At 42.2% G+C, this 19259-nt stretch overlaps 1 protein-coding gene across 27 annotated transcripts in view; it reads left to right on the forward strand.

Moving 5' to 3' along the window:
• Window positions 1-15934, forward strand: part of ACTA2 (actin alpha 2, smooth muscle) — a 54794-nt gene extending 38860 nt beyond the window's left edge. For 21 of the 27 annotated variants that reach the window (XM_081556258.1, XM_081556308.1, XM_081556288.1 and 18 more), the window contains 8 exons: window positions 2158-2312; window positions 3701-3829; window positions 7017-7127; window positions 9120-9204; window positions 9585-9746; window positions 11444-11635; window positions 12911-13092; window positions 15642-15934. In XM_081556258.1, coding sequence (XP_081412384.1) covers window positions 2184-2312; window positions 3701-3829; window positions 7017-7127; window positions 9120-9204; window positions 9585-9746; window positions 11444-11635; window positions 12911-13092; window positions 15642-15785 — 1134 coding nt within the window. In that variant the 5' untranslated portion in view covers window positions 2158-2183 and the 3' untranslated portion in view covers window positions 15786-15934. Of the gene's footprint in view, window positions 1-1444; window positions 1512-2157; window positions 2313-3700; window positions 3830-7016; window positions 7128-9119; window positions 9205-9584; window positions 9747-11443; window positions 11636-12910; window positions 13093-15641 lie in introns of all 27 variants that reach the window. The other 6 variants (XM_081556169.1, XM_081556185.1, XM_081556160.1 and 3 more) reach the window with 1 other exon arrangement.
• The last annotated feature ends 3325 nt before the right edge of the window (window positions 15935-19259 follow it).

Raw genomic sequence — 19259 nt, forward strand, 5'->3', positions numbered from 1 at the left:
ATTTTAAAATTCTTCCTAGACATCTTTTTTTTTTTTTTTTTGGTCAAATAAAAGCACATTTACTAAATTTTGAGATTTTCTTTTTCCTGCATGTTAAGGGTCCAATCTATTTTTTCTGCAGTGCATTCTAACACTCCCCCAAACCTTTCTTGCCCAAGGAAAGGGTTACTAAAGACGTATATTCCTGGTGTCCACACCATCACATTTTCAAAGTCTCCTAATTCTGAATATGTTATCCTGTTTTCAGCTCTTCCTTTTGGTTTGGAAAATCTGCTTAGCACATCCAGAGAGGGTGGTGATCTGGTGCTGGCCGCCTCTGACACTTGCCTCAGACTGCTGCTTCTGCCTCCTCTCCCTTAAAGTTCTCACCTCTCTTCTTACTTCTTGATCTGCTAGGAAGGAAGCCAAGTCACATGACTGCCAAACACCATTCAGTGTCTGGAAAGGGAAGGGAAGGGTGGGAAAGGAAAGAGCCACTTATAAGTTACATTTTCTATTCTTACAAGTAGAATCTACAAGTTGAAGGTCTCTGTCCTAAGCCTGGAAGTAGTGTGGAAAGGAAACCAAGACTATACATAAAAAATCTGGATAATGATAATAATCACACAATAATTATAATTTAAATTAATAATTTTAAAATAGTATTTATTGAGAATTCATAAAGTATATGCCACTATCAATTATTTTAAATGCTTTAAAATATCTAATCCCCATAAGACTCTATGTACTACACATGAATATTATTGTTCTTTCATAGATGTATAAAAAGACTGATTCAGAGATATTAAATAACTTACTAAATCACATAACTTCTAAGTGGCAAAACCCACACTCAAATCCAGGCAGTGAGACTCCAGAGTCCAAGACCATAATCATCGGGTGCTGTAATCTTTGCTGTCCCAACTTTACCGCTTTTGAGATCTGGACAAGTCACTTCAACTCCTTGAGTCTTGATTTCCTTGTCTGTCAGTTGGCAATGATAGTACATGTCCTGGATTTTAAGTTATGTCCTCTCAGGTGAGGTTCATGTTTTTTGCCAAATCACTTCCCCTGAGTTTTCTCATTTGTAGACATGAGGGTATTAAACAAAAATGTTCTCTAATAAACCTTCAATTTCCCAGATCTTTAAGTTGTTACTTTTGCTCCAACCTTCCAAATTTTGTCATGGGATTCAAGCTTAAACGTGAGATATTTAAAATACTGTTTTCTTACTGAAAGAATATATGCTCAATTCATTTAGAAAATATTACAGAACCCAGGGTTTCATGTAAAACATCTAGAATATCCACTTCAAAAATAACCCCCACCAACATCTTGGTAAATATGATTAATCTTTTTCTAGTGCATAACAATACATTTTTAATGGGATCATACAATGCATACCTCTGGCCTAGTATTGCATAAGAATGACCTGTAACTTATCTTTCTATTTATGTTTCTTAAGGACAATAGAACATTATACTGCATGATATGTAATTTTTTGGACTCACTCTGCCTTGTTGGACTTAGAGGTTAGCAGTGATTTTTATTAATGGAATGACTGTGACCCCTAAAATTTTAAGCACCTCCTTAAGACATTTTGATTGGTTCCTCAGGGCTTTAATTTTACCCTTGTGTAAAATTAAAGTCCCCAGGATCCAAAAGAGAATATTTTTTTAAACATTTTTTACATAAAATGTTTCAGTATTTCCAAAATTTCACATGCTGCTCATTCCTCAAAATCTACTTTTTTGGAAAAAAAATTTTAATTTATAGCATATCTAGAAAAATATGAGTATGGGTGTATACAGACAGCAAATTCTAGGTACTTCATTAGCAAATGACAGGTGACTTGTCCCTGGGAGATCAGATCTCATGGTCTGATATTCCATCTGTGCTCTGCAGTAGTTCATTCCTTCACTTGCTTAGTCAGTCTTTAAAGTGCTTATGAGCACACGTGATGTTCCTGTGCTGGAGACCTACTGTATGAATGGAGAAGTCTGAGTTTAAGATTACAGTCTAATGAAAGTGTTTTGAGATAAATGGTGTGTTAGATAAGAATCAGCAGGGGGCGCTCTAGTACAGAGGAGGAGTCTCTGGCTGGAAGGTGGGAGTGGTCAGGTAAGCTCCAAGACTGCTGGATCACACCTGCCTTGGCTTCCTCCCTGATCCCTTTAGGACCTTGTGAAGCAGCTCCAGCCGAGATGTGTGAGGAGGAGGACAGCACCGCCCTGGTGTGTGACAATGGCTCTGGGCTCTGTAAGGCCGGCTTTGCGGGGGATGATGCTCCCAGGGCTGTTTTCCCATCCATCGTGGGACGTCCTCGACATCAGGTGAGCAAAATTCTCTCTGAAACAGAGAGAAACAAAGCCGTATAGATTTGGTCCCTCCATGTCTCTGTGTCCATGGGTATTCATAGATTGTTGCTCTCTGCCCAGAGATTATCTAACTTTGTTAGAAATGTACCTCTGATGACTGATGTCCAGAGATACGTGCCAATTTCATATATATCGTTGACAGATTACCTGGTGGGAGACTTTTTTTTTTTTTTCATAAATACAAAAAGTCTGACTTTTTTTTATTTTCATAAATCCTTTTTGTCTAAATGTAACCATGGTCATCAGCATCAGAAATATTTATGAGTTATCTGATGTATTCCATAGCTACTCTATGGAAAGAAACTACAGTAAAAGGTCAGGTTGCTCATTCTCAAAGAACCTAATGTGAAATGAAAGTAAGTATTGTTACCCAATGTAATTTTACATCTGTTAGGTGTAAACGAAATACATGTGGGTAGACATATGGTAATTTTACATAACATTATATAGAAAGAAAATATGGATGGTAGCCACAGGGTAAAAGGTGAGAGCTTCATCCGAGAAATTCTCCTTTCACATCAGAAATGTATTTTGCACATTGAGCCTATCTGATTGATATTTAGGCTTTTGATTTGGCATCAATTCACAAGAAGACATATTAGAAGCCTTCCCCAGTGAAAGAACTCTGTCTCTTTGTTGAACTTTTATAGCCAAGATATTTTGCAAAAATCACTTCTTAAGGAACTATAGGAGCCCCACCTGTTTTGCAATTCTGTCACTCCAATGCAATTTTAAATTTTAGTCATGAGGATTCTTTTTTTCTAAAGATTCACATTAATGACTAAAAAAGTGCATCCCACTAGTTTAGACAGATAGCGTACTATTGATCAGTATGATTTTATCTATTAGAAACCAAGTACTGAGTGGTCATTTGTAGAAATAATGATTTTGCTTATAATGGTTAGATATACTCTCGAGTAGGTGACAATTCTAAACGTACAGTTTAAAGGATTCATGAGAGGCAAAATGCCATTCAACTAATGTGTAAAATTTTGTTTATCCATTCAACAAATAATGATTGAGTGTCAGATACATGCCAGGCAATTTGTCATAGTGGCGAACAAGACAAGATGGATATAATCTTTGCCCTAAGAAAGCTCATGAAGGAATACGGAAGATAAATGACAAAGTTGCCTTACCCTCAGGGTTCTCTGTTATTTGTAGGCCTGTTCAGGCCAAATCACCTAAGGGATGTTTCCTAAGAGCTCAGAAACAATAGAATCAGCGGGTCATTGCTGGTACTGAAAGGACTTTCATAGCAATGATTTAACCCTTTGTGTTTGGACAGTAATCAGTTCACAAGTTCTGAGAGAGGCTGACTTGTAATGTGTTGAACTTTTTAGGGAGTGATGGTGGGAATGGGACAGAAAGACAGCTACGTGGGCGATGAAGCACAAAGCAAAAGAGGAATCCTGACCCTGAAGTACCCGATAGAACACGGCATCATCACCAACTGGGATGACATGGAAAAGGTACTGGGAGAGGCATGAATGGTTTCTGTGGCCCGGATCTCAAATGTCTGGCTACTGCTGGGGAAAGAACAGGCTCACTTTGCCTGGTTGTGCTTTTACTTGTTGCTGTTCCTTCTAGATTATTACTAACTGAATTTTAAAAATTCTGAACTTTACCTATTTATTTTAAAAAGCAAATTCCTTGACTAAGAGGGTTTATAAACCAATTAGAGGCAGATGGGCTTCCCAGGCGGCGCTAGTGGTGAGGAATCTGCCTGCCAGTGCAGGAGATGCAAGAGATGTGGGTTTGATCCCTGGGTGGGGAAGATCCCCTGGAGGAGGACATGACAACTCACTCCAGTATTCTTGCCTGGAGAATCTCACGGATAGAGAAGCCTGGTGGGCTACAGTCCATTGGGTTGAAGAGAATTGGACACGACTGAGGGACTAAGCATAGCACAGAGGGACCTAGCTCTAAAAATGAGAACAGTAGTCCTTTGGCAGTGGTGGGAATTATAGTCTATTGCTCAGACAACTGGCTTGCCCTCCAAGGACAAGCACTGTATGGGCTGCAAACAGGAGAACAAAGGATGAAGGAGCTGGGAATAGCCTTCACCCACCCACTCTTGAAAGTTTTTCATTAATTTACCCTGCTGCTACTGCTAAGTTGCTTCAGTTGTGTCCGACTCTGTACAACCCCATAGACGGTAGCCCACCAGGCTCCCCCATCCATGGGATTCTCCAGGCAAGAATACTGGAGTGCGTTGCCATTGCCTTCTCCAGTGTATGAAAGGGAAAAGTGAAAGGGAATTCGCTCAGTCGTGTGTCCGACTCTTAGGGACCCCACGGGCAGCAGCCTACCAGGCTCCTCCGTCCAGTTGTTCTTTTTTTTTTTTTTTTTGCTTTTAGTTTTCTCTGTAGAAAAGGGGCTGTGACATTGTAGATTTGCTACATTCCTAAAATGTCCCTCAACATATTGAAGCACAAGCAACCAACACAAATTTTTAAATAAACAGTTCAAAAAATATCTCCCTGAGTCGCATTAAGTGAAGTCTTTCTCTCCCAGACCCCTATAGAAGAGCTAATGAGAAGAGTTAAATCCGAGGGTTTTGATGTTTGCTCTTAAGTATCATGGAAACAAAGTGATCAAAGAAAAGGCAGAAGAAATGATGAGAAAGTGACTTAAATTTTTTAAATGCAGCAAATACGTTAGAACCAGAAAATCTGGCCTTTTGTATATCTGTCAGCTCCACACACACAGACGCACACACATACTTTCTCTCACTCTCACAATTTTAAAAGAAAATAGTGTTGCTAGAATTTATCAGTGATAATGCTGAAACCTCTGCTGCTCTACAAAAAATGTGTTTCATTACTGAGTCTGAGAGTCTGGATTTGGTTAAGATTGCAGTAGGCACTGAGGAGGAGACAATAATAATGATGAGGAAATTCTCTTTTAAGACTTTCTCCATGGAGCTGGCAGCATCACAGAAGGGATACACCTGGAGAAAAACTAATGAACCATACTGTCATTTCTAAAATGCAAAGTGTCTTCTGGAGAGAGAGAGAGAGGAAGAAGAGAGACAGAGTGGGGAGAGACAGAGATTGGTTGGTTTCTAACGATGTTTCAGAGTATCCACGGTATATAACAAGATTGGCAGCATTTCTTTTCTTTCTTTCTTTTTTTTTAGATTTTTTGAGCACTGTGCTGCTTTTACTCCATCAAAGGAGTAGAACTTTGAGGAGTCTCATTTCCTTTCTAGAAACCACAAATTCAAAACCAAAGAAACTGCAACAAGATAGAGAATCTTTCAAGTCAATCTAGCTTTTGTTAATGTACAAACTTTCACTAGCAGTTCTTGTTTTTATTTTGTTTTAATTCTGAATAAATTTAATATTTCAGGCACTAGTGGAGGATTTTTGGGCTTTTAAAAATAATTAATCAACTGAACTCTTTTCACAATGGTTTGCTCCTTATGGCATCCAGGGTTAAAAAGGATGCTTACAGAGAACTCTACTCAATATTCTACAATAACCTACATGGGAAAAGAATTTGAAAAAGATATATATATATATATATATATATATGTATAACTGAATCACTTATCTGTACACCTGAAACTAATACAATATTGTAAATTGACTATACTCCAATATAAAATAAAAATTAAATTACAAAAAGAAACAGCTCAAAAAATAAAAATAAAGAGCATGCTTAACCATGAAGCAAACACAAGCATGTTCAAAGTATATCATGCTAGAAACAGGCAGTGGCTTTTTGGGGAAACACCTGAAGGCCAAGGTCTGTCCATGAATGAAAGGTCCAGTGTGTGCCAACCAAGGTAGGCTTCTTTCAACCCTGGGGAGCAAATAGAGGAATGGAGGGGTGGAAAAATTCCCTTAAATATTAAAAATAACCATTAGGTTTTCAGATCTGCTTCATTCATCCATTCATATATTCATTCATTTGTCCTTTTACTTGCTACACTAAGTCATTTTCCCATGAATATTAATTAAAGTGGGGGCTTCCCTTGTGGCTCAGCAGTAAAGCGTCTGCTTGCAATGCAGGAGATACACGAGACATGGGTTTGATCCTTGGCTCAGGCAGGTCCCCTGGAGGAGGAAATGGAAACCCACTCCAGTATTCTTGCCAGGAAAATCCTGTGGATAGAGGAGCCTGGTGGGCTACAGTCCATGGGCTTGCAAAGGGTTGGACATGACTGAGTGAGCACAAGTTGGTAAAGAAGATACAGTTGAATAATGGCAACATTTTCTCTGGGCCAGACACTGGGCTAGATAGTAACTCTAGGATTCCCTGATTTAAGTCTCACAGAGACATGAGTTATTTTTATACTCCCCATGGAGAGATTGTTGCAGAGAAGGGTTAAAATTTGCCTACATTCATATAACCAAGAAGTGCTTAAGCCAGGATTTGAACCCAGGTTTCACTACAGAGCCTATGTCCTTAACCATTACCCTATCCTGCCTCGTAGACCTGGGTTTGGGTTTTTGCTCATTCACTTACTAGGTGTGAATTCTCAGGTAAGTTCCTTGTAGTCTTTAAGCTTGAGTCTTGCACCTGTAAAAACGTGGGCACATAATGAGCACTTGTATTTGGACCTGGTTTCATGTGCTCATTCTGGTCCCTCTTCGAGGGCTGTCATGCTTCTGCTCCGTCTAATTGTTGTGCTTTTCCTTGGTCCCCTAGATCTGGCACCACTCTTTCTACAATGAGCTTCGTGTTGCCCCTGAAGAGCATCCAACCCTGCTCACTGAAGCGCCCCTGAACCCCAAGGCCAACCGGGAGAAAATGACCCAGGTAAATACCACTCTAGGACCCAGCACTTCAGGGCTTGGAGGAAGTCCTTGAAGGGGGTTGTACAGGATAGCAGATAAAAGGCCCGCCCAACAGTCTGCTCACAGGCTGACAACTTTCCTGGATTCCCAAGGCCAGGGGCGTCAGAGATCCTTACTGCACGAATGGCCCCTTGGCTCCAACAGCAATAGGAAATTTTCCAGATTTAACTGAAAAGGCCACGTGTTTAGGTTTAAAACTTCTAAGAAGTCATTTCAAAATGCAGGATAACATACAATGGGGAATTTTGGTCCTAGAGTCAGATCCCAGCTTGAAAATTCGATCTGGCACTTATCAGCTGTGTGACTTTAAAATATCCACTTAATTTTCATAGACTCAGTTTCCTTGTCCATATGTTGAGAATAATATTAGTACTATTATTTTTCAAATGATTTGAAGATTAATGAGACAAATGCTAAATGTGTTTCATGGTACCTGGTATGATAAACACTAAACAGGTATTTATTATTATCTTTATTGTGACTTTCTGAAGCTCAGAAACAGGAGACCATCTATTCCATTATCCAGACAAAGTTTCCAGTTTGGATGAGCTGCTTAATAAATACACCTAGTGTCAACTTCCTGCTTGTTATGGTTAAGCACTGGGCTAAGCATTTTATACAGATTGTCTCTTTAAATCTTAACCTAAAACATGAGCTATTATTATCCTGGTAATATAAATGAAGGCTTCCCTGGTGGCTCAGTCAGTAAAGAATCTTGCTTGCAATTCAGGAAACCCAAGTTCTATTCCTGGGTCAGGAAGATCCCCGGAGAAGGAAATAGTAACCCACTCCAATACTCTTGCCTGGGAAATCCCATGGACAAAGGAGCTTGGTGGGCTATACTCCATGGGGTCACAAGAGTCAGACTTAGCAACTAAACCACCACCAATATAAATGAAGAATTTGAGACTCAAGTACATTAGGTGATGGTCCCAAGGTCACACAGCTAGAAGTGTCAGAGCTTGGATTTGGCCCACAATCTTTTGACCTCAGAGAATAATAAACATAAATACTGCAGAGCCTTTTTCTTGGGAGAGCTCTGGATGCCTCATCAACACACTAGCAGCTGTCCTCTGCAGGGGAACATCTGTGTGTCTGGAAAGGACTCATGACCCAAGAGATGCTGTTTTTAAGGGAGCTTTTTTCCCAGTGAGTGGTAAAAACGAATAGTTGGGAATTATGGCCATCTAGCAAACTATGCTAGATGTTCACTCTGGTTTATAGACCAGAGAGGGTTTTGCAGATGGAGATATGGAGGCCTATGGGCATCTCCGTGGGCACACATTTCTAACACGTGACCTGGAGGGGCTCTGGTGCTGTGTCCCTGGATGGCATGAACTGCCATATCAACATTCATACTTGGTTCTCTGTTACCAGCAGGCAATTCTTTTCTTCCAGCAATCAGGACTCCTTCACTGTAGCTAGAATGGCTTCAGACTCTAGAGCTGACATTGACTCAGCAACTACAGAAAAAAGTTGAACAGATTAAATGAAATCTCAGACAGACCACAGAATGGGGTTCATCTCAACCAGTCTGAGCTTCAGTGGTTTTGGCTCCGTGCTTTCACTGTTCAGGGCCTGGGTTCGATCCCTGGTTGGGGAACAAAGATCCCGCAGCCACCCACATTAATCAGTTGTTAGTTTGGTGAATTCTCCAGGTCACGTTCAAGTCAGGGCCAGGACCAGAAACTAGACCCTCCTTATACCTGGCTGGTCATGTGTGCACACTGTCCCTTCCACTCCCCAGATACCAGGTCACTGGTACCGTGGTCTCTCCATTTACACCTTCCTTTCTCCTTGACCACTAACCAAGGCTTCTGTGACCCTCCTCTACCTTAGTTTCCTCTACCCAGAATCAGGCGGGCCCATCTGCAGTCATCAACAAGATGCTCTCTTGTGCATGCTTGGGGTTACTGGCAGCAACATTAACTAATCTCTTTGGCTTGCTTTGCAGATTATGTTTGAGACTTTCAATGTCCCAGCCATGTATGTGGCTATTCAGGCGGTGCTGTCCCTCTACGCCTCTGGACGTACAACTGGTAGGTGGCTGGGCAGGGTGAAAGCCCTGGTTGAGTACACTATGAGTTACAGGATTGAATGGTTTATAAACATGTGTGTTGCGATGGACTGGAGGTTATTTAGAATTGACTGAGTTAATTCCCGCCCCTTGAGGGCTTCTTCTCACCTTTAAAAATAAGCCCTTTAACTTGTATTTCCAGGAGGACTTCTATTGTTTCCCTCTTCCTGTTCTTTTTTTTTTTTTTCTTTTGTTAACCTAGCCCTGCCTCAACTCTCTTTTCCTATCAAATGCCTTCCTTACTTTCAAATAAAAGGCTTAGAAATTCCCCTTCTACTAGACCAGTAAGTGATCATACACCAGCTCCCCTGGTGACTTTTATCATACACAACTGTCCCCCAGGCATTGTGCTGGACTCGGGAGATGGTGTCACCCACAACGTGCCCATCTATGAGGGCTATGCCCTGCCCCATGCCATCATGCGTCTGGACCTGGCTGGCCGAGATCTCACCGACTACCTCATGAAGATCCTGACCGAGCGAGGCTATTCCTTCGTGACCACCGGTGAGGCCTGGGGGACATAAAGGGAGGGGGCGTAGGGGCGGGGTGTCCTTCCCTGACTGGTGACTAGCCGAGGAAACAATGGGAGGGAGCCTTGCGGACAGCAAGACCTGACTTTGCCCAGGGCAAAGCTCTGAGTATTTTGCTATGTGTAATCGCAAAACGATCACACCATTTCCTTGAAAAGAACAGTTTTAACCATCAGGTATTATGAGCTAGTCAGAGTTGCATTATTTGAACATTTTTAAATCCCTTCCATTCACATATAGAGACTGAAAATAGGGGAGGAATTGGGAGATTGAGATCGACATACATACACTACTGATACCACGTGGAAAGTAGATAACTAATGTATAGCACAGGGAATTCTACTTGATACTCCACCATGACCTGAATAGGAAGGAAATCCAAAGAAAAAGAGGGGATTATATGTGTACGTCTAGCTGAATCACTTAGCTGTGCAGCAGAAACTAATACAACATTGTAAAGCAACTATATTCCAAAAAAATTAATTTAAAAAGAGCCTGAAAATAGTATGGCATGGTGATTGGCAGTCTTTAGAGACATCTTGATAGGGCTTGGGTCCCAGTTCTGCCACTCACTAGCTGTGTGACTTTGGACAAGATGCCCAAGTCTACTAAGCCACATGCTCTCCATCTGTAAAATGGGAGTAACCATTTACTCTCACAAGGATGTTGGGAGTAGTAAATGAGATCATGCACGTGGAATTCCTGGTCCTGAGGAAGCATGAGATACTTGTTAGTGATTAGTAATACCAACCTAGGAGGCAACAACATGTTTGTCTTCCGACTAAACTGGTGCCCTTGGTCTCTCTCTATGAGAGGCAGAGGCAGACAGTCCTAGAGACATCAGGATGACCTCAGTGCCCTTGACCCTGGCTGCCTGCCCTTCCCCGCCAATTTGCTCTTATCCAAATGTTCAGGTTTCTGGACATGCCCAAGACTTATCCTAGACTCCAAATTTGAGCCCTGACGATTTAAAAATCTCCTTCTGGGATAGAGAGTTGAATGAATTCTGACCCTTCTCTGCTCCCTCTGAGGAATTCCAAGATGCCTCTAAAACATTCCCAGGGGCCTGGATAGAACCAATGGTTTAGAACTTCAGAGGACAGGAGTCGGAAAGGGGTCTGCCCACCCACTTCTTCCGTGCACCACTGGGACCTTCTCTACCGGGACTGGTCCTGAGCCTCTTTCTGGAAGGTGATGAGTTTTCCAAGGACTTGAGTTGGAATCCACCTGGGTCAGACAACATGGGTCTTCAGAGCTTTTTAAAACTGTAGGTGCTGCTAAGGGACTGTTTGGGCATGAATCTTCCAGGTCAATTAAAAATAATAAACTGTTGTATAGCGTATATAACAGAGTCATTAATTAACCATGCAAAAAAGTTAACGTCCAGAAGGACTCCTGCTCTTTGTCGCTAGCCAGCTCATTTTCATCCTGTCATGCACTGTCCGGACATTATCTGCTTCGAAGTTTCTCTCTGTGAAGCACTTTGCTGGGAACAGAAGTGGTTCCCTAATGGACCTATAATTTAGTTGTCCTCATGGATTTGGGGTTGCAGAATAGAATATCCACTTTCAGGCAGAAACCTGTATTGTAAGACAGTACTATAGGGCAGGTGGATTTTTACCAACTGTGCAAATCTCAAGGTTGGCTACCATGTTTGTATCTCATTGACAGCTGAGCGTGAGATTGTCCGGGACATCAAGGAGAAACTGTGCTACGTAGCCCTGGACTTTGAGAATGAGATGGCCACTGCCGCATCCTCCTCCTCCCTCGAGAAGAGCTATGAGCTGCCTGATGGGCAGGTGATCACCATCGGGAATGAGCGTTTCCGCTGCCCCGAGACCCTGTTCCAGCCCTCGTTCATCGGTACGCAGCACACCCGGGGAGAGCACCCTCCTCCCCTTCCACCAGCCGGTCTCAGCCCCCAGCGCCCTTCTGCGACATGTGACAGGGGCCAAAAAACCAAGGGCACCCCTGAGCCAGGGCAAGGGAAAGAATGACACGTTTTTAAAGTGAGAAGACATAAAGAAGCCATGAAAGGAGTTTTCTTTTTAAGAAAACATTGTCTAGGTTGTAGTCTAGCTGAAGCATTCTTGGTATATGGTTTATGGTGAAAGAATCAGATATTGTCCACGCTTAGGAGACAGCAGAGCCACCGGAAGGATGGGTTGAATGCAGAGTCTGGAAATAACAGGGGAAAAGAAAAATGGAAATGTCCGTTCCTACATTGGCATTGACCTTGGGAGACAGGTTAGCATAGTTGTTTAGAGAGAGGTGAGCCTGGGTGTGAATCTTAGTTCTCCTTTCATAATTTTGCCTCCTGGAGCCTCATCTGTACAATGTCTTCATTTGTAAAATGTGTCCTCATCTTTAAAATGAGACGTGTGTGGGGGTGGGGGTACTAAGTCCACTCAATGCTGATTAGATATTCAGTTCAGTTCAGTTGCTCAGTCGTGTCTGACTCCTTGCAGCCCCATGGACTGCAGCACGCCAGGCCTCCCTGTCCATCACCAACTCCCGGAGTTTACCCAAACTCATATTGGCAGTAATCAATTACTAAGCATGATTAGTATTACTTCATAAAACTGTAAAAGATGAAGAACCATCTGGAGGTTCTTTTCAAAAGACCCATGTCAGAAATTAACAAGAAATTCAGACAAAAAAATATCAAGATTGAAGAAAAATGAGTCTTTGTCCAAATAAAATGAAACATATTTCAAATGTTCCAGCACCGTTTAGTTTTGAGGGGTGAGAACAAGACAGCAGTCGAGGAGAGATTTAGGAGTTCTGAGCAAAGGCTGTGGTGTTAGCTCAGCCTGGGACCTTCTCAAGGCTTTGGGAATTTGAAGGCTTTGCTTTTTATTTGAATCACTTATAGCAGTGAGTCTATAAAGTCTTAGGACTGTGATACTGTAGCCTCTCACCCTTCCAGAGATGCCGAAGCAGGGCTTCCTCCCTAGACAAATGGTAGAGGACATGGGATATTTCAAGGGTCTTTCAGTCCTGAGATGGTGGCTCCTAGAGCATTATGCCTGCCAAGCTGTGGTCCGGTGTAAGATTATCCAGTTACTCATATTGTCTTCCATATCAGCCTGGGTTTTCTTTATCACCCAAGGACCACAACCTGTGTCTCTTTTCCAGGGATGGAGTCTGCTGGCATCCATGAAACCACGTACAACAGCATCATGAAGTGTGATATTGATATCAGGAAGGACCTTTATGCTAACAATGTCCTCTCCGGGGGTACCACCATGTACCCCGGCATTGCTGACCGCATGCAGAAAGAGATCACAGCCCTGGCCCCCAGCACCATGAAGATCAAGGTAAAGTTCTGTGATAGACCCTTATATGCTGCTGGCAATGCCAAGCTTATAACCAGATGTGAAGGATTCTTCAGAGGCTACATCTTGGTTGCATACACTTACGGGTCTTAGAGCTAGGCATTGGTAAAAGTCCTCAAGCATCATACTTTTAAGGATCTAAGTCAGTTCCATTCAAAGAGGAGTTGAATTATCTTGTACAAAGTTTAATCAATACTTATCCATGTCAGTCAGCTACTTTCAGCAGATGTAGGAAAAGGTCAATAGAGTCACTCATGTGCCCATATCTCATTGAAATACACAATACGTTGTTTTTCCTCATCATGAAAGTAGTGCATCTCATGTATAGAACATTATAAACATTACAGATAAGCCAGACATTTCTAAACAGGTATAAATCCTGTTTAGAATTCAGTAGTATACTCTTCTTTCAGTACTAAATATGATTCCATCTTAGCAGCCAGGAGTTGGAAATTTATCTTCATCTCTCTTTCTGATGCTCCTTTTGAGACAAGTGCTCCAAAGCACAGTATGACCCCAGGATGGCCAGACTCACTCCCTGAGCGAGCAGGACCCCTACATTGTGTGAGTTTTGAGTCAGTCAGAGGAACTCAGATTAAAAGGCTATCATTCTTTGGAGGCAAGCTGACACGTGGCTGGTGACTTCGCACAGGCTACTGTTACTCTGAAATCAGGAGGCCAGGCTGGGATTCTCTGATCCATGTCCCAGGGAATGGGAGAAAGGGCACTCAGGGTGCAGTTCACACACACGAGAGGTATTCAGACCGGTTCTCTGTTATTTAAGCTGCCTTCTCTTTTTTTATGAAAAGGGTCTGCCGCTAACATAACAGGGTGTGCTAGACTGAAGCACTCTCTCTCTCCACATTACAGGCGAGGATGGACTGTGGGGTGAGAGGACAGAGGCTGTTTTCTGAGGATTTGAGTTTCTCGGATGATAGACACCCAGCCAGAGTTGGGTAGTTCCTAGTTCTCCAATCTTGGAGTCTTGAATAGAAATGAGTGTAGAATTTTGAGCTCCAGTGTGGTGAGAGCAAACCATTGAAAACCTGAGACAGTAAGATGATATTATGGGAAACTGAAACTGAATGGGGTTGGCGGTGGTCTGTAGGGATTCTGTACTGTCTGTACCTCTCGTATGTAAATCTAAAAGTATCTAAAACTGAAAGGTTATTCCTAAAACAAAACAGAAAGAAAAAACACCTGGGAAAGGTCCAGGTTTACATATTGGGGCTGACATGTACCAGTCGGTGTGACCAAGGTCAATTACTTAAACCTCGTGCAGTCTCTGTTTCCTCATTTAGAATATGGGACTGATTCAGTACGTACCCTTCAAAGAGGTTATGAAGATTAAATGAGATAGTACATGTAAAATGCTGGGCAAAGTGCTTGGCAGATAGTAAGTGCTCAGTAAATATCAGCTATTTGTATTAAAAATAAATGTTCAACCACAGCTCAAGGAATAAAGAGAAATTAAACCCTTTCAGCTACTTGTATTAAAAATAAAGTTCAACCAGAGCTCAAGGAATAAAGAGAAATTAAACCCTTTCACCACAGTTTCAGAAAAAGCTTATCTATTGGCCAAGTGTCAATATTTATTTCTACCTAAGTATCCAAGTCTGATGTGGAATTTAGACTTACTCAACTCTAGCTATTTTTAGACCCAGAGAGCAGAGGTCAAGGTAGACGTACCCTTGTTCTGAATCACTGCTCTCTGGGCCTAAACCATTCATTGATCAGCATGTCCCTGCATGCCAGGCCCATTCATGCAGGTAGGGGCAGCCGGCGTAAGCCTAGCTGAGACCTATCCCGGGGGAATCTTCATCCCATCAATGGACCCCTCAGGGTTAAACAGTGCATCTTGGTAGACTTAATCAGGTCTTACAGTAAGTTCTTGTCTGGTCAGAAATTCTGACACGGTTAAAACTTCCCCTTGATGTTGCTAGTATTTGTGTCCACAGAGTTTATATGTTGTGCTGAGCTCTGAAGAACAGCTGATAGGAATCAGGGACAATGTCAGGCTTAAGTGGAGGTGGTGTAGAATTGGGGGCCAACTTTCCATTTGCCTGATAGTAGACTGCATGAAGCTGAAGTGTCATAGAAGTTTTGGAGTCGATTGTTTAACAGCAGTCCCCAACCTTTTTGGCATCAGGGACCAGTTTCGTGGAAGACAATTTTTTCCACGGACTGGGGGTTAGGGGATGGTTTCGGGATGATTCAAGCACATTTCACTTATTGTGTACTTTATTTCTGCTGTTGTTACATCAGCTCCACCTCAGATCATCAAGCATTAGATCCCGAGGGTTAGCTACCCCTGGTATAAAAGGAAGCCGGGAGACCAAAAGTGTTCATTGAAGAATCTCTAAATCCACAACTATTCACACCCCATGGGTTAGGGCTCAATTTCAGCATCTAACAGCCAAGACTGTCCCCAAGGCCCATGAAACTTCAGCTGGTGCCACAAATCCTGACCATGCTGGAATCCGCAATTCCCTCCTAGTGCACTAATGGCCCTTTCTCATCCTGACCAACAGATCATCGCCCCTCCCGAGCGCAAATACTCTGTCTGGATTGGTGGCTCCATCCTGGCCTCTCTGTCCACTTTCCAGCAGATGTGGATCAGCAAACAGGAGTACGACGAGGCCGGGCCGTCCATCGTCCACCGCAAATGTTTCTAAGACACTGCCCTGCTCTCTGTCTGTCTCTAGTACACACTGTGAATGTTCTGTGGAATAATGCCTTCAATTCTTTTCCAAATCATTCCTAGTCCAAGCTCTGACTCGTTACCTATGTGTTTTTTAATAAATCTGAGATACGTTACCTGTAATCTGTAGCCTTGGCTTCGGATCAGCATCAGGCTGATCACTTGTTTTTGTCAGATTGACCTCACCTGTTATGGAGTGGCTCCCTCTAGTGGTACATCTGGGGACATGACAACCAGGGTGTGTCAAGTTTCCCAGGAAAGGCTAAAATTACATTAAGGTGGGAAGTGCCAACTAATGCTGTACCTGGGAAAAATTTGAAGATACACAGGAGATTAAACATAAACATGGATTAAAGTGTATCCATAGGATAGTGCATACTGACTTCACAGCCTGCTGACTCATTATATAACTTTGCTCTCTATAACCGCCTGACTGATAGCCTGTGTACACATACATACATATATTATACATATACATGACTTTTTATATATGAAATATTAAACTTGGATATATATATTAAAAGAAAGTGTGACTTTTAAGTTTACCAGGGGAAATACAGATTTTTAAAAAACAGAAACACTGCTAAAATCTCACTACACATCTAAAGCATCTGTTTCTCTTCTCCTGATCAATACCTGTCTCTGAAAATGATACTATAGATACATTCAGGCCAGAAGGGATGGGAAAAATAACCATACTTTGCAAGCACTACAGGTGTCAATCATCACACTAAGGAGTTTACATATATCTCCACTCATTTGTTCTTCAGAGCTCTTTGGGGAAAATATTATCATGCCCATTTTATTTTGACATTAATTTTTTACTGAAGTATAGTTGATTTACAATGTGTTAGTTTCAGGTGTACATCAAAGTGATTCCATTATGCACACAAATGTATATATTCTTTTTCAGATTCTTTTCCCTTATAGGTTATTACAAAATATTGAGTATGGTTCCCTGTACTACACAGTAGGTCCTTGTTGGCTATCTATTTTATATGTGGCAGTGTGTGTGTGTTAATCCTAAACATTTTATGGAGGGAAAGACAGTAGTTGTTCCCTTAATATCAAATTATATAGGAGAGCTGCCAACTTCTCTTTTACCCATCTGGCCCAAGAGGTACAAAGATGTATAAAAGTATTTTCCCTGCCCTTAAGCATTTTGTCTCAAAGCGCTTTTCTTCCCAGGCTGCTTAACATCCTTGAAGCTCCCCAGTACAGTGTCACTTGTCCTCCTGGGGACAGCTGCCCCTCGTTGTCGTTGGGAATAAGGGTGTGGGTTTCCATCCATGGCAGCATCTCACTACAGAGAACTCAGAGCCAAAGATTGAATTCCTTTTTGATCCAGAGAATCCCCTGGTCTTCTCTGCCCTATAGCTTGACCTGATTAAATCAATACTACAAATAATAAGAGCTGGCATGTGGTGGGTCCCTGTCATGACCAGATCCTGGCAAGCCCTTTATATTAGGATCTCATCTTATCCTGCAACAGACCTATGGAGTAGATATTCTCACTGCCTTCTTATGGATGGAACAATCCAATGTCATACTACTGGCAGAGACGGGACTTGGGTTTGGTTCCAAATCTATACTCTTAGTCTTTAAGCCAGCATTTCTCAAAGAGCAGTTCACACAGGTCAACCTCGTCGGAGGCTCATCTTTTAAAAGATAATTAATTATGTATTTATTTTTGGCTATCCTGGGTCTTCGTTGCTGCATGGGCTTTTCTCTAGTTGAAGCAAGCAGGCTTCTCATTGCAGTGGCTTCTCTTGTGCCAATCCTGACTGTGAAATTGGCAGACAGATTCTTTACCACTGAGCCACCAGGGAAGCCCCCTGGGGCTCATTTTAAATGGGCCAATTTCTGGGAAACCCAAAGCCTGCAGAACAAGGACGTCTGGAGCTGTGGTTGGGAACTTGAGCTTTAATCAGATTTCTCTGGTGATTCTTTCGCACATCAAAACTTGAGAACCACTGTAAAATGGTAGGATTGAAATATTCCAGTTGTAAACTTATGCTTACCAGGCAAGGCACTTCATACCAACTAAACTGAAACTTAACGATTAATATACAGATATTTGGAAACAGATCACAGGCATAATTGAGGCAAAAATCACCAACCATTTCATTGTCCCTGCGGGGTTCCGGTAAAGTGAACCAAGTTGACTGTACTGTTGTACTTCATATTCAGCACCAGAGGGCGCAAGCTCTCTGGTAAAGGCTAAGGAGTCTGGAACAGTATCTAGAAACGGCGTGGCCAGAGGTAAAAATCAGGAAAACCAGAACCACCCGCTGAATGTGCATTAGTGAAATGTTCTTTCTATATGAGCACCCAGAGGCAGTGCCTAAGCACCTTCTTCCAGTCATAGATCAGTAATTCCTCCCTTTGATTCCGCAGATGCTAATGATGTGAAGGGCTGGACAGGTGAGAGTCTCTTGTTGAGCCTCACATAAATCTCCAGAGGAGGGGAACCCAGCAGCAGACAGGCTCGGCTGCTTCCTGAGTCCTCTTCTCTCCCCAAACTCTAACACTCCTTCTGTGACCACAAACTTTCCCACAACAGGCTTATATAGCCCTTGAAGATGACATGGATTTTTAATAACATTTACTCACATCACGCAAGCTTTGCTGTGAGCATGTGAGCAAGAGAAAACATTATTTTTGAAAAAAAAATAATTCTGTTATCTCTGAAGCATCATTTGTGTAGTCAGGCTGTGCTTGAGTATTTTTTTAGCAGGATTTCAAACAAAGAACATTCTGGAAGAGAATTTGTGATTACTGCAATGGAGGGGGCTGTCTGGGCTAACACACTCTCATCTGCAACTAAGGTTGTTCAAAAAGATAGGACAAAAAAGGAGAGAGAGAAAAGGGGATGGGAAAGCTGGGGAGATAGTTCTTCTGCATCAGAATATGAAAACCAGATGGTTATTTCATTCCTAGGAGAGCCAAGTCTATTCAGGTAGTGTTTGAAGGGCACATGCTAGAGATACAAAGAGGAAGTTTCTGCCTGGATGGAACTTACAATTTATGGAGAAAATGGACATGAAACAAGTAGCGAAGGTGCATTGTGAGGATTACAAAAATGGAAACACATGGGGTATGAACTCTTATGACTTCAGGAAGGCTTCCTGAAGCTCTTATAACTTCAGGAGGTAGGGCTTCAGCAGAGGCTTAAACAGCAAGAGTTAACTAGAAAACAAGGAGAGGGGATGAGAGGGTTGAGGCTGGACAAGAGGAAGTAGAGTGTACAGGGAATGTTCCAGGCACAGGCAAGAGATGGGAGAGGATGCTGCATATGTAGAAAAGAGGAGGCAAAGAACTGAACCTACATACAGACTTTAGAAGTATGAGCTGTGTGCTTAGTTGCTCAGTTGTGTCCGACTCTTTGCCTCCCCATGGACTGTAGCCTGCCAGGCTCCTCTGTCCATGAGAATTCTCCAGGCAAGAA

This window comes from Giraffa tippelskirchi, chromosome 2, assembly GCF_054371585.1.
Source record: "Giraffa tippelskirchi isolate mGirTip1 chromosome 2, T2T-mGirTip1v1.2.pri, whole genome shotgun sequence".
NCBI lineage: Eukaryota > Metazoa > Chordata > Mammalia > Artiodactyla > Giraffidae > Giraffa > Giraffa tippelskirchi.